Source organism: Salvia miltiorrhiza, chromosome 6 (assembly GCF_028751815.1).
Source record: "Salvia miltiorrhiza cultivar Shanhuang (shh) chromosome 6, IMPLAD_Smil_shh, whole genome shotgun sequence".
NCBI classification, from domain to species: domain Eukaryota; kingdom Viridiplantae; phylum Streptophyta; class Magnoliopsida; order Lamiales; family Lamiaceae; genus Salvia; species Salvia miltiorrhiza.
In genome coordinates, this window is record NC_080392.1 from 27,903,274 (window position 1) to 27,917,677 (window position 14,404).

General features: G+C 36.0%; 1 protein-coding gene across 4 annotated transcripts; it reads right to left on the reverse strand.

Annotated features, from left to right (window-relative positions):
• Positions 1-3,706: 3,706 nt before the first annotated feature.
• LOC130988985 (methionine aminopeptidase 1D, chloroplastic/mitochondrial) lies at positions 3,707-9,734 on the reverse strand. 4 transcript variants are annotated; one of them, XR_009090352.1, is made up of 11 exons: positions 9,445-9,697; positions 8,193-8,262; positions 7,728-7,956; positions 7,429-7,590; positions 7,295-7,336; positions 7,081-7,152; positions 6,780-6,859; positions 4,782-4,879; positions 4,502-4,666; positions 4,311-4,436; positions 4,153-4,200 (listed from the first exon to the last, which is right to left on the reverse strand). XR_009090352.1 is itself a non-coding variant. In XM_057912975.1 (10 exons), exons 1-10 carry the CDS (start codon positions 9,557-9,559, stop codon positions 3,869-3,871), a joined length of 1,062 nt encoding a protein of 353 aa, XP_057768958.1. In that variant the 5' UTR covers positions 9,560-9,734; the 3' UTR covers positions 3,707-3,868. The 4 variants fall into 4 exon arrangements, 2 of the variants coding, with proteins under 2 accessions (XP_057768958.1, XP_057768959.1); XM_057912975.1 differs by lacking the exons at positions 4,311-4,436; positions 4,502-4,666 and adding an exon at positions 3,707-4,014 and having other exon boundaries at positions 9,445-9,734; XM_057912976.1 differs by lacking the exons at positions 4,311-4,436; positions 4,502-4,666 and adding an exon at positions 3,707-4,014 and having other exon boundaries at positions 7,728-7,953.
• Positions 9,735-14,404: the final 4,670 nt, after the last annotated feature.

Below are 14,404 nucleotides of genomic sequence, written 5' to 3' on the forward strand. Positions count from 1 at the left end.
CGACATCTCTGAAAAGGTAATCACCAAAAGGAATGGCCTCTGCAGAGAAAGGACGATCCTGAGATCTCTGCATTTAATGCGGCTGTACTTCTGGAGTGCGTGGCTTCCTTTGAACGTTGAAGGTTCAGTCCGAGGAAGAATGTTTAACTGATACTTGACTTTAGTATCAGTCCGCTGAATCCACGTGGCACGCATTAAGTAATCAGTCGAAACTGATTCTTCGAATGATAAGTCAAATATCAATATTTGACTTTGCCTTATTCGTTACTTCAGTCGGTACCTTCAGTCTTGAGTCTTCAGTCCTTCGTTCTTCAGTCTTCAGTCTTCAGAACAACAACTAAACTAGAAAAAGAACTCTAACACTTGAGTTCGAACAGTTCTAGTCTATTACAATTGAGACCTATTGATTTTGGTATCATCAAAACTAGGATTAGGATATTTCATTAAGTTCCCAACACCAATTGATCTCAATAGGTACTAAAGTTGTTGCACGTTTCAACAAAATGGGCTACATGTTGTATAAAATTTCCAATTCTATCAAATTGTTGAAACTTAGGAGGTTGATAGTCAAAAGGCATCTTTAAATTATCAATCATTTGAGTGTAAGGTTTAGAGTTGGTGAAGCAAGATTTAACACACGCAATAAAACGATAAATGACTCGAGAATTTATGTGGTTCGATCATGAAGATCTACATCCACGGATGGGGGTTTTTTTTTTGGGGGGGGGGGGGGGGTTCCACTATATTTTGTGTGTTTACATTTTAGATGGTGTAGAAGAATGAATACAAAAGTCCCTAATAATCTAATAATGAAACTTCCATTATATGCATTAGAATAAACCTAAGGCTTTTGGGCCCATTTGACCCTAAAGCCTAATAATTCAAGTAGTTGGGCCTTAAGCATCTATTACATTAGTTCTTATCTTTGAGCTAAATCGTCAGCGCTGGAGCCCGACGTAGTCAAAACGTCGGGGTTAAGGTAAAGCTGAGCTGTCAGGGCAAAAACAAGGTTAAGTCGCTAAGATAATTCTCGATCGACAAAGTCAGCCCTGTCAAGTCAGCGCTGCACCAAATATTCGAAATAACATTAATAATAATAATAATAATAATAATAATAATAATAATAATAATAATAATAATAATAATAATAATAATAATAATAATAATAATAATAATAATAATAATAACTGAGAGAAATATTCCAACACTGTTAAGCACAACGTTGGTGCACAATTTAGTCCTCATCAAGAGTATATCAAGGATGACTTGGATTGCCACTAGCCCTCATAGTTCATTCTATGAATTCATTAAGTTGGTTGATTTGAACGAAACCATCAGAAGAGATTTGTATGTTCTTTTGAGGTGTTATTTCTTCATGGTGCTTCTCGAATGACTATGATTTATCGCTTTTTTCGTTTTTCACTGTACTTCCCTCTCTCGTCTCTAGAATAAGCTTTATAATTTTAACATCTTGCTCCTTTATATGATTGTTCATACTTTCAAGTAGCTTAGCTATGTTAGCAACTTGTTCCTCATAATAGATGCGTTGTTACCATGACAGGAACTTCGAGAGAGTAGCTTGTAGTTGAATGGTCTTTGTTTGCATCCTTTATATTCATGTTAACATAGTTTGACTCATTTTCTATTGCAATAACACCAATATTCTTCGAAACACTTGAAGTTTTGTTCTCCATTTGAATTTGCTTGAGTTATCTTTGGTGAAGAGGAGTGATGAGAGGTAGAGATGTCCTACTGGGCGTGCCAAGTTTACAAATTTTAATGTATTAGACAATATGAAATACAAAAATGTGTACAGATCCGAAATATATGGATTGAGATGTATTTGTATGTGAGTTGCGATTCTCTATTTGATCATCTGATTATCATCTTCAAAAGTTTCTTGAATTCTTTGGAAGGCTTCTTAATTTCCTTGGATTTGTATTTGATCAATGACTTTACTTTGAATTTGATGACGTCAATCCAGAGGGCTTTCATCTTATTTATGAATCAAACATTGACTTTGATGATTTTGATGTGCAACGAATTAATTTCCTTGTACAACATCTTGATTATTGGAGATGATTTCGTTGTAGTGATTTTCTCCTTCAATTCTTGAGCTCTTAAAATAATTTATTTGTGTCTGTATGGGCTTGCTACATCTCATATTTGTAGTTGTAGAAAAGCTAATTAAGGAATTTTATGTTGGACTTTTAAGCTCGAGCCCGTAAATCCACATAATTAAATATTAATTATATATTTATTGTGATCTTATCGAACCCTCTTAATTTACTTAATTTTATGTAGACTTTAACACATGCAACTTCTAATTAGCCAATAAATCCACATAATTAAATATTAATTATATATTTATTTAATCTTAAAATTATATTTAATTTAATTTTAAAATAGGGTTAATTCCCTCTAAATTTTAAACTATAGTCATTTTCCGTTTTTCCCCCAATCTTTGAACTTCTTATTAAAATCCACCAACTATCGATTTTTTCCAATTTTTCCATGATGGCAATTTTCGGCCAAATCCGTACACACGTGAAATCGGAATTATCCGACGTGGACACGCCGATACTTAATAAAACGACGTAGTTGAGTATTCTACCTAAACGACGCCGTTTTGCGCGTTCTTGTTCAAATAAAATTAGGGTTCTCGCTGAAACCCTCAATTAGACTCGTCGGGGGCTGAGATGCGCCGCGGCGGTGGCGGTGGCCTTGTGGCCGATGTTGTTCGGCAGAAAGAGAGACGGCGACACCAGTGGATTTTGTTGTTAGGCGTCGAACAGAGGAATTAAGGGAAACGTCGGACCGTCAGAGGTGCAGCGGCACTGCTATTGTCACAACGACGCGACGGTGTGTGCGATGTACTTCTCGGCTAGAAATTAAGAAAGAAAGATGAGCCTGAGGGGGAGCAAATGGTCGACAGCGGCGGTGGCGACCTGTACAGCTGTCTGTCGAGAGATAGAGAGAGTATATGGGGTTGGGCGATGGTCCTTGTGGGCTGCTGCTTCTCAGTCGGTCGATGGAGGAGGAAGGCAGTTGGGGCGGCGTTACTGCTGCCGCGGCAGCGAGGCGATCCTCTGGCTGCCGTTCAATTAAAATCAAAGCAGATTGGGAAGGGGGGTGCGTGCATGCGTGCGTGGAATCTGTATAGGGTTATGTGGCATACACTGCACACCCGACGCCACGTTTTGCCATGTTTTAAGTGAATATCGCCACATAGGATAATTTCAATATCGAATTTGGCCGAAAATTGCCGTCATGGGAAAATTGGAAAAAATCGATAGTTGGTGAATTTTAATAGGAAGTTCAAAGATTGAGGGAAAAAATGAAATTGACTATATTTTAAGACTTTAGAGGCAATTAACCCTTTAAAATATAAAATAAAATGTATAATTTAATATACTTAATTTATAATTTCTACATTACATAATTTAATAGGCTATAAATTTTACTACCTACGTTCGAAACCAACTAAAGTATCTATAAATCTGAATTTGTCACACATAATTTTTCAAATGTGATTTGGTCATCCGATAAAATTTACAAGCTATCGCATAAGAACATGAATTTACACAATGCACGCTCAAAAATCAAAATAGCTGCGGTCAGATTCCATGAACACACGCGCACACCACACAACTTTGGGATGCTTTAAGCCAATCAACCCATAACCCATAAATCTCACTAAAAATACTGACGATGAAACCAAAAGCTAATATAAGGGAAATGATTCCCATTTTTTGAACGTATAATTACATAGTACCATTTAAATCATAAGAAACAATATTCGAATAAGAATGAATGTTCTGTAGCAGATACCAGCAATGGTACGGCTCCATTTCCTGCAGCGCCAGGATCAACATTGAGTTAGTATCTCCGCACCATCCTTGGTTATTAAGATGGTGTGCTCGAACTGAGCAGAGAGGCTCCCATCCTCCGTCACAACTGTCCAGTCGTCGTCCCACATTATCGGGTTGATGCTGCCCAGTGTCAACATTGGTTCTGCAAACACATGAAGATGAAGAGACAAAACTATGATTGATTCTTGACCCTTCAAGATTACCGGGTTGCTGTTAAATGCTCTACATCACAACAATTGATCTTTTCATAATTGAGATACAAGGTGACTTTGGCTATTACCGATGGTGAAAGTTTGGTTGAGAACCATACGTCCACGATCATTATTTCCTGTATAAACCCAAATCAATCAGAAATTAAAACATAAGACATTGATGTGCCAGGAAATATCTTCGGAGTACATGAACAAGGATGGAGCTAGGAAAGCGCAAAAATATTACAATGCCACATTTTCTCTGAACTCTTGAGACATGGCGTGTATCACTCCGAAATCTATCCGTCCCAGACGGTTCATATATCTCTTTTAACAACTGATCACCCAATTTTGTCGGAGAGCCGTTAATTACCTATTCATATGTTACTTAATCAGAAAAATTCTAGAAACTGGATGGATAGATTTCGGAGTAATTACCCTTTCATATGTTCCTTAATGTTCACTAGTAGACCCAAGCATCATACAAGCTGGACTGAGAAGAATGCGACCAAATGCAACAAAATATCAACATAGTCCATTCGTTGCAAAGCATAATGACATCCTTATAAAATATTTTTCAAGTCCTGTTGCAATCCACATAAACTGTAGTAGGAAAATAGATGTTTAGGACATGAAAGCAAATAAATTATTGAGTGACCAAACCAGAAGCACTAATAACAAGCTTTAGATAATTTGGAAAAAGGGCAGAAGAATGTACTGTAATGAAGAACCACTGGAGCACTGTGGAAAACCCTTCCAACTCCATGGCCAACGAACTGCTGGACAACTCCATAACGGTGTTCATCTGCATGGTCACTTTAAGAAGAAATCATTGCAAAGCAGAAATTACGAACATGAATTATCATTTTCTCTAGTAGGCATTAGATGTGTTGTTCCTTCTATGTTTCAGATTGCTGAAGTGATTAGACAATTGATGTTCAGGTACTTGTAAGGAGTAATGCAAAGATAAGCACTGAACTTTCATGTTTATCTGTGATTTGGTCCCTTGATTTGCATTATGCTATAATTGGGTTTTAAACTTTTATTTGTTTCAAAGTTCAATTGAGACCTTAAATTCTGTATTGAGTTCTATGATGGATCCAATTATCGGTGATCATTTGAGGACATAGTCATAAAATAACACAAAATCTAAGGAGTCCAATTGAATCATATGAAAGTTGAGGGGGTGTTTTAAAGTGCGTTTTGTAAGGCGAAACGTTTTTCTTCCGCCTCACGAGGCGTAAGTTTTGAAACGGAGTGAGGCGGAATTCGTAAAAAAACACATAAATTATACCTAATGTCATAAAACACATAAAGACAGCAAATATTCCAAACTACATAAAAACATAGCAAATAATTCAAAACACATAAGTTCATAACTGCTATTAAGTGTTTAAAATCTTAAATTAAAGTAGAATAGATGAAGACGAGAGGAGCGCATAGATGAAAAAGAGAGGAGCGCAGAGAGTTGCTGCTAGTTGCCGCTAGGTTTTTCAAATTTTAAAATCTTTTGACCTCGCAGCGCCTCACACCACCTCACCGCCTCAGCAAGGCGGAGGCGTACGTTCACGGGGGAGGGGGGTAAACGGCGCATGAGGAATGGGATTCTGCCGAACCGCCTTGAAGCGGCGTTTAAGCAGCGTTTTTTTTTTTCATTTTTTAAAACATTATAATATGGTGCAATGTTCAAGGACCTAATGTTAGCATGAGCCTGAAGTTCCGAGTCTATGTTCGTGGGCAGAGAGCTGTGGCCAAGCATTCCTAAAGTGTCTTATCGTTATTTTACTTCATTTATTATTACTATTATTATTTTGCTTTAGTGATTATTGTTATTTGTTGCTTTGGTTTAGTTAGGGCCCAACGTGTGCATGGGCTTTTAAACTAGGGTTTATTCTACTTTCCTTTAAAAGTAGGGTTTAGGTGTTATGTTTGAGTCATTCTGGAAAATACATTGTTTTGGGACAGCTATCGCTGTAGGCCTTATTGAGGAGTTCTCTTTTATATTCTATCGTTATTCTTCTCTTTGCCAACACCTTTACTCTATCACCTAATTGGACCAAACAAAGTTCGAGGACATAAGATCAAATCACGTTCAAGATCCTATATATGTACTATTCTTACTTGTAATTAGTAAAGGAACATAAAAAATCACCCAGTTTAGTGGGTTTAATTTTAGGTACAGTTCATATGGTGAATATATCGTAGACTGTAAACATATTAAGCATAAAGGTAAACCACGGACAAGTAATATCATATGTAAATATATTATACTATACATTAGCAGGAAAAATATCTTAAAACTCACGAACATGGGTATATTTTGCAACTACAACATGACTTTTAAACTGTTGCTATTACAACAATGTCTTTCAATTTTTTTCATTTAAAACATCAATTCACTTCCAGCAGAACAGCATTGTTTGGGCTAAGTTTTATTACAAGAAAATAACATTATTTTAACCAAGTTTTCCGGACAAGTTGAATTCATATTACCGGAAATTTGGTCGATGTTTGATTTACAAAAGTTTCGAAGTCAGTATTGCCCTTACTACAATTTCAAATTGGTGTTGCTATTGCAAAACCGATCAAAGATCATGTTTTGCTTAGGCAATCAACCCTATATTAAGTACACATGCACAAGCACAAGTATAGGCATGATTATATTGTAGGAGTATAATACAGTCAAAAGGCAAATAAGATATAACAGATGTCTTACTGTATTGTCTTGCCAATTTGTTTAAATTCGACTCCTGGTGCACATATTGATATTGCTTTGTCGAGGCATTCTTTGGTTACCTATGACAAAGCACAATTATCACTCAGAAAGTGAGATGATTGATACTCTCAATGGCAAATAATAATATAATGAGCTTTGAATCATAAAACACAATGACTTGAACAGAATAAACAAAACTACTAACTGGCTTATATAGGAATCATTATATGTCACCTATTAGAAATCAAACATGTTCTTGGAACTAAATAGGATAAAGATTGCACCTACCAGGTAACCCTACCTTAACTAAGCTTTTGGCCTCCTCATTGACTGCTCCAACAAAAAATGTTGCAGATGTATCACCATGATAACCCTGCATGTCACAGTCAATCAAATTAAATGCAGAAAGACTCCATCAAGAAACTTGGAGGAATTAATGGCTCATGAGAGAGTATTGCACAGAAAACTAGCGGCTTTAGTAAAGGAGAAATTGCGGAAAAAATGAAATTGCTTACATTTAGATAAACTGTAACATCAATGTTGATAATGTCACCATCCTGCAAAGCCACATGCCAGTAACTTAAAGTTGCAAATTTGACAAACATAAAAAGAACTACTATTTTGATGCCAAAGGTTCGGTACTGCAAACCTCAAGGGCCCGTGAATCTGGAATCCCATGGCAAATGCACTCATTCACCGATGTGCATACACTCTTTGGAAACCCACCATAACCAAGAGGAGATGGATATGCTCCATTGTCAATGATCATTTGATGAACTGCTTGGTCAATTTCATCTGTTGTGATGCCTGGCTGCCAAGAGAAGAAAATAAGTTGTAAATGAAGTCTCGTGCGAAAGCTAGATCAATGCATGGATCTAATTCCAATTGAAGTCTCGATGGGCCTAGCAAGACAGGTCATATGCATAAAGGAAATGAGCAGAAATGAACCTTCACTAAAGTTCCAGCATGCAGAAGAACTTGTGCAGCAAGCCTCCCTGAAGCTCTCATGCATGCTATCCCTTTCTCGTCGTGAATTTCAGGCCCACTAGCAATGCCAGGCGGTTTTCTAGATTTCACATAAGGAGGTTTTATTATGTGACTGGGAACTAGCCGAATGGGAGATACTTTACCAGGTTTTAAACGTTGCCTCTTGCTATCAGCGACTTCTTCAGTACTTCTGCCAGGAAGTAAAAAATAGCATAACAGCAAAACAGCAAAGCATGAAATGGCAAAGCACGAATTAGATTAAAGTAAATTTCAAAAAAACGGGACAATATATCAGCTTCAAGAAATTAAACAAATACTCAAAAAGGAGCTAATTCCAGTCTATATAATGAAATGCACATGTAGTTCCAGACTTCCAGTTAATGTGTGCTCAAAACTCCGAATTTTGTAGGAGACAGGAAAGCATACCTTCTGTTAAATAATAAATTGGTTAATCCAGAGAACTTCCTTGACATTTTCATTGACACGTGGTCTCTTCCTGCTCAGAAATACAATAGGAAACTAATGTTAATGGCGATCTATCAAAAAATATACTTCTCTTCCGAAAATTTTCTTCTGTGAAACTAAATAACCAAAATCTGAAACAATCAACTACGACAAGGATAGCAACATTTTATGATTTAAGAGTCTTACAGAGCATGAAAATAAGGAACATAAAATATTAATGACTGATAATCATCAAATTTATGGCACACATCACTTACCCAGGTACATTTGGTTGCTCAAGTAAGAGTTAATTGTAAATGTACATTAAAAAGAAGCATATAGGTAATGACCTATATGAAGAGAAAGATTCGAGGCTAGCATGAAACTAGACTACGCCAAAAAAAAGAAGAAAAAAAAATCAGAAAATCCTTACGAGGCTGTAACATGAAAAAGTGAACTTTCTACGCATGATAAACCATACATCTCCCATTCTTCATGTTTGGACCTTCCCAAGCAGAATAAAATCTCTCAAGTCAGTATAAAGAGGGTGTTTGTCTGAGCTTATTAGCTACTTAAAATAAGCTCTTGAGAAGAGTTTGGCCAAAAAACTCCTAAGCAACTTATAAGCTCCCCAAAAATAAGTTTCTCAACAATCAATTTACAAAAACAGCTCTACTACGGTTTATTATTTTCAACATATGCCCTTTCAATTTGATCTCTTTTTGGTTTTCTCATTCTAATTAGGATTTTGTCCCTCTAAATCACAATTCTCTCTTTCGCTTATAAATTCAATTATCCAAAATATTTGGACAACTTATAAACTCTTGAGACATTACATCATTTTCAACATATGCCCTTTCAATTTGATCCCTTTTTGGTTTTCTCATTCTAATTAGGATTTTGTCCCTCTAAATCACAATTCTCTCTTTAGCTTATAAATTCAATTATCCAAAATATTTGGACAACTTATAAACTCTTGAGACATTACATCTTATAAGTTGTTGAAGAGTTCTCTAAAATAAGCTTAGCCAAACACCCTGTAAACCCATGACGTATTTTTCAAACTTTCCACATCCAACAGTATCGTTGTGACATAAGATAATTCACCAAAGTTTTCCAAAGCTATTGCAGGATTAGCAAATACCAATCCGGTCTAAAATAAATAAATAAACTTATGGGATTAAACGAATATCGGGTTCCAACAAGTTAGAAATTAGAGGTGAAATTGGGGAACCTGGATTGAAACGGAAGAGATGATGGATTGAATGAGCGGAATGGGAGGGAAGAAAGCGGCAGTCCCCAAGGAAGGTGGAGATTAGGCGAGGTTGAATGAAAGTGGGCGCCACCATTTTCTTCTTTCTTCTCTTCTCTTCTCTTCTCTTCTATTATCCGCTCCGGCTGCTGCTACATCTCATAATAGGAAACTGTGTATTAAGATATTTTTGCGGCGATGGCCGCTTTTTACCCTTCACACGAACGTATCAACCGACTAAACCAATTTTGGTTTCAAATTCAAATAGTAATAACTAGTGTATGACCCGTCGAATTTCGACGGGACTTTAAATTATTTATATTATTTTTATATAATATAATTATTTTTAATTAATTTAACTTGATGTATAAAGTTTACATTATATTAATCTCAATTATATTAATCAATCAAATGTTAATTTTTTGCTAGGATAATAAAAATACCCTTTTATATAAATTTTATACATTATTTCTATATTAACGGATAAAAATTAATTTAAGATTTCATATGTCATATAAGTATCATCTCATCTCAACTTTATAAGACCACGGTATCATCAAGAACTCGAAAGACAATATTTGACTTTTTAACGCCAAACTATTGAGCATTATCTCGTCTAAACTCTGAAACACTATATCCGACTTTTATGTGTCAATCGTTTGAACATTACTATCTGGTGCTTTAAATATCATAACTCAGTTCTAAATATTATTTTCATTAGGAGCTTGAAATACCAGGACTGACTTGTGAGATTATACAATCTGAAGCTTATAAGATCATAACTAACTTCTAAATATCATCTTGTGTGGAGCTTGAAAAACCATAACAGGGTTATGTGCATCATCTCATTTGGAGTTAAAAATACAATAACTGAGTTTTAAGCATTATTTCGTTTGAGGTTCGAAAGAATAAAAATGGCTAGTAAGTATCATCTTGTTTGAAGTTTGAAAGACCATAACTAAGTTTTGAGAATCATCTCGTCTAAGGCTTAAAAAAATTGATATGAGATTCCAATTATATCATATCAATTTATTTAGTATTTCAATTGATAAATTTTCATAAACAATCAATGTGTAATCCAATTTTTTAGAGAAAAAAAAATTGCGCAAAATATACTCCCTCCGTCCCTGAAATAAGTTCCTCTTTTTCCATTTTGGGACGTCCCCCAAATAAGTTCATCTTTCTTTCTTTCTATTTTTGGACAACTACCCACCACTAATAATACTTTATTTATTCTTACTTTTCACTTTTTCACCACTCTCAATACTAATTATAACACTTTTTCACCTTTTCACTACTCCCAATACTAATTATAACATACTCCCTCCGTCCCAATAATGAAGACACACTTCATTTGGGCACGGAGGTTAAGGTGAGGTAGATTAGGGAATAAAGTAGAGTGCCCAACTTTATTAGTGTATTTGATTAGTAAATGATTATTGATTTCTTTTTACTTTATTTTAAGTATCTAATGTCGCCGCCCACCACTACACCGTCGACCACCACCACCGCCGACCACCTCCAACAACACCGCCGAAACAGCAAGAGCAAAATCAAAATCTGCCATTCCCATTTTGTTCAGAAAATCGAATCCAGAAATGCAGAAAATCGAATCCAGAACCAGAAATCGAAACAGCAACAACCAGAAATTGAATTATGAAAATCGAAACAGCAACAATACCGCCGAAACAGCAACAACACCGCCGAAATGCAGAAAATCGAATCCAGAAATCGAAACAACACAAAAAATTGAATTATGAAATCGAAACAACACAACCAGAAATCAAATCCAGAAATCGAAACTAACACAGCTAGAAATTTCGAATCCATGAAAATCTGCCAATTTTGTTCTCTGTGATACCCAAATTTGAACCATGAGAATGGCGGCGGAGATGGAGGGTTTCAGAAGGACGGTGGTGGCCTCACACCGCTGCGGCGGCCGGAGAAGGAGAAGAGAGGGAGATGTGCGGCGGTTTCAAACCCGACGTATCTCGAGCGATGCCTCCGCCTCCCCAGAACCAGATCCACCACTATCTTCCTCTCTCAAATCGAACCTAGAAATTGAGGGTGGTGGTTTGGCGGATCTGGGTTTTTGGGAGAATGAGAAGAAGGGCGGTGGTGGCAGATCTGGCAGAGGAAGGGCGTGGGAAGGGGCGCCGTTTGAGGGAGAATCGGAGAGAAAGAGGGAGGGGCTAGGGCTCGGCAAGGCAGCGGCGGTGATGAGGGAGAGAGGGCGCGATGAGGGTGGAAACCGCCGGCAGGGCGGCGGCGGCGCCAAGAGAGCCGAGAGAGAGGATGAGTGAGAATATTGAAGAGAGGGAGAAATGATTTAGGGTTTTATTAGACTTTATACCCTAATTAGTGATAAATTAATTAATGATTGGTAAGCCCTAATTATTTCTATATATAGAAATGTGTCTTCATTATTGGGACAACCCATTAAGGAAAGTGTGTCTTCATTATTGGGACGGATGGAGTATTTTTTTCCACTATCAATACACTTTACCATTTTCCTTAAAACTCGTGCCGTCCCCAAAGAGGAACTTATTTTGGGGACGGAGGGAGTATTATTTATGACAAATTAAAATGAAGAAATAATTTATTTAATCACAAGTACTATTTATTTTTAAAAAAATAAATTAAATAATTTTTTATTTAACCATATAAATTTGATCAATTTAAATCGACAAAGCAATTCAAATTGAATTAATCTCAATCATCTATATAATACTATATAAAAGAGGAGTTTTCTCCTTCCATTTTACCCCTCCATTTTTTCTCTGTCTTCTCTCATCAATTTTTTTACTATTTTTTTTCTCTTTTCTTGTTATAATTTTAATTCTTTTCTAAACATATTTTTTAAAAAAATATTCAATGTGCATCTTAAGTTTAAGTTCGTCAGAAGATATTTAATATGGTATAAAAATAATCAAAAATGAATTTAAAACGAATAGGTTATTAAAATTTTAAAATATTATTATTTTTCTTTCTATTTGTTAAAATTTTACAACTTTATATTTAATAATGATGTGTAATATTAATTTTCATTATTAAATAATTTAAAATAATTTAATAACTATAATTAGCATTACACTTTATACATAATTGAAAATTACGTTTTTAAATTTGGAATTTTATTGAGTAATTAGTATTTTATTTTTGAATCATATTTTGCATTTATTATATTTTGTTTCTATTTAGTATTTATACTTATTTATTTAAACATATCATTTAATTTCGATTTCGTCGTGCATCGCACCGATGGTCGTACTAGTTTTATCAATTAAATGTGAGTTTTTGGTTTAGAGAGTAAGAGCACCCTTTTATATAGATTTTATTTTGATGAAATCTCATAAAAAAACAATGTGAGATGAGAAGATTTAGATAAATATGAAAATCTTTGGAGAATTAGCATAAATAAAAATGCAAAAATATGGTGATGCAACATAAGAGTATTTCATTTTTTATTATATATGTGATTATATTAATATTTATTTGTTGGGAACCTTGTGGAATATCCTAACCCTTGTTTTGATGATACCAAAATTCATAGAACTTAACTGTAATAGACTAGAATCGCTTTGAACTCAAGTGTTAGAGTTCGTTTCTAGTTTAGTTTGCGGTGTCGAAGACTGAAGACTGAATGAACGAAGACTGAAGACTGAAGAACGAAGACTGAAGACTGAAGACTGCAGATACCAACTGAAGTATCAGTTGAAGAATCAGTTGAAGACTGATTATTTAATGCGCGCAAAATGGCTGATACTAAAGTCAAGTATCAGTTGAACATTCCTCCTAGGACTGATCTTCCAACGTTCAGAGGAAGCCACGTACGCACAAGTACAGCCACATTAAATGCAGAGATCTCAGAATATCTTATCTCTGCAGAGGTCATTCCTATCTGGTGGTTACTTTTTAGAGACGTCACATCTCCTGTCCATCAAAGAGAGCCGTTTCCACACAGACAAGGAACCTCGAAGATTGAAGCCTCAGCCCAAATTCGAATTGCTCTCCAACGGAAGAAATCTTGAGGATGATTTACGCCAACGGATTTATTCAAGAGTTCTCCTACAAATAGCGCTCGAGGATCACTTCAACCTTCACCGATTCAACGACATAAGCTGAAGCTCTGCCAAAATTGCTACTCAGCCTAAAGCTTAACCTCCCCAAAGCTTGAATCGAAGAAGAGAATTCCAAAGCCAAAATCAGTCACTACTGATTACATACATTATCTTAGATCCTAGGCATATATCTGTTTACCCAGAAGCCAAAGGTCAAACTTGCTTCAAAGAACTTGTTCTTTGTAAGTATAGTTGGCACTCGTTCAAACCTCCCTTCCATAAGAGTGTTTGAGTGGTTCGGAGTTCAGGAAGGTACTCTGAACTCTGGGTGAAAAGTCTGAGCACGAGGTGTGCTTAGCAGGGAAATCCTACGCGAGGTTGTGTGGGTGCTGAAGAAGGGTTTTCTTCAGTTTACGGTTGTGTGCACCAGGCAAGCACACGGGTACGGTTTGCAGTGCACCAGTGAAGCACTTGCGGAGTGGATTGTTGGTCTGATCAACCAACCGTGGATGTAGGAAAGGGTTTTTCCGAACCACGTAAAAGTCTCTGTGTTGTTTACAGCTTTCAGTTTTACATTCTTACTTGTGCTATTTCAATTGATAAAACTGAACACTGACTAACAGCAAAGAGAAACCTTAACCAACAACTTGCTCCACCGAGGCTATTACGAAACTAAGTTTCATTTCCGCTGCGTATGATATTGATCTGACTGAACTATCCTCTGATAGTTAGGAAGAGTGATATCATCTCTATTTTAGCAAACACGACTGAAGCCTTTACTTGCATCAGTTAAGTTCCAGCAATTTAACTGATAACTCATTACTGAAGAGCCTTCAGTATCAGTCGTCAACCCTGTTGGTCAAAACTGATTTCAGTAAAAC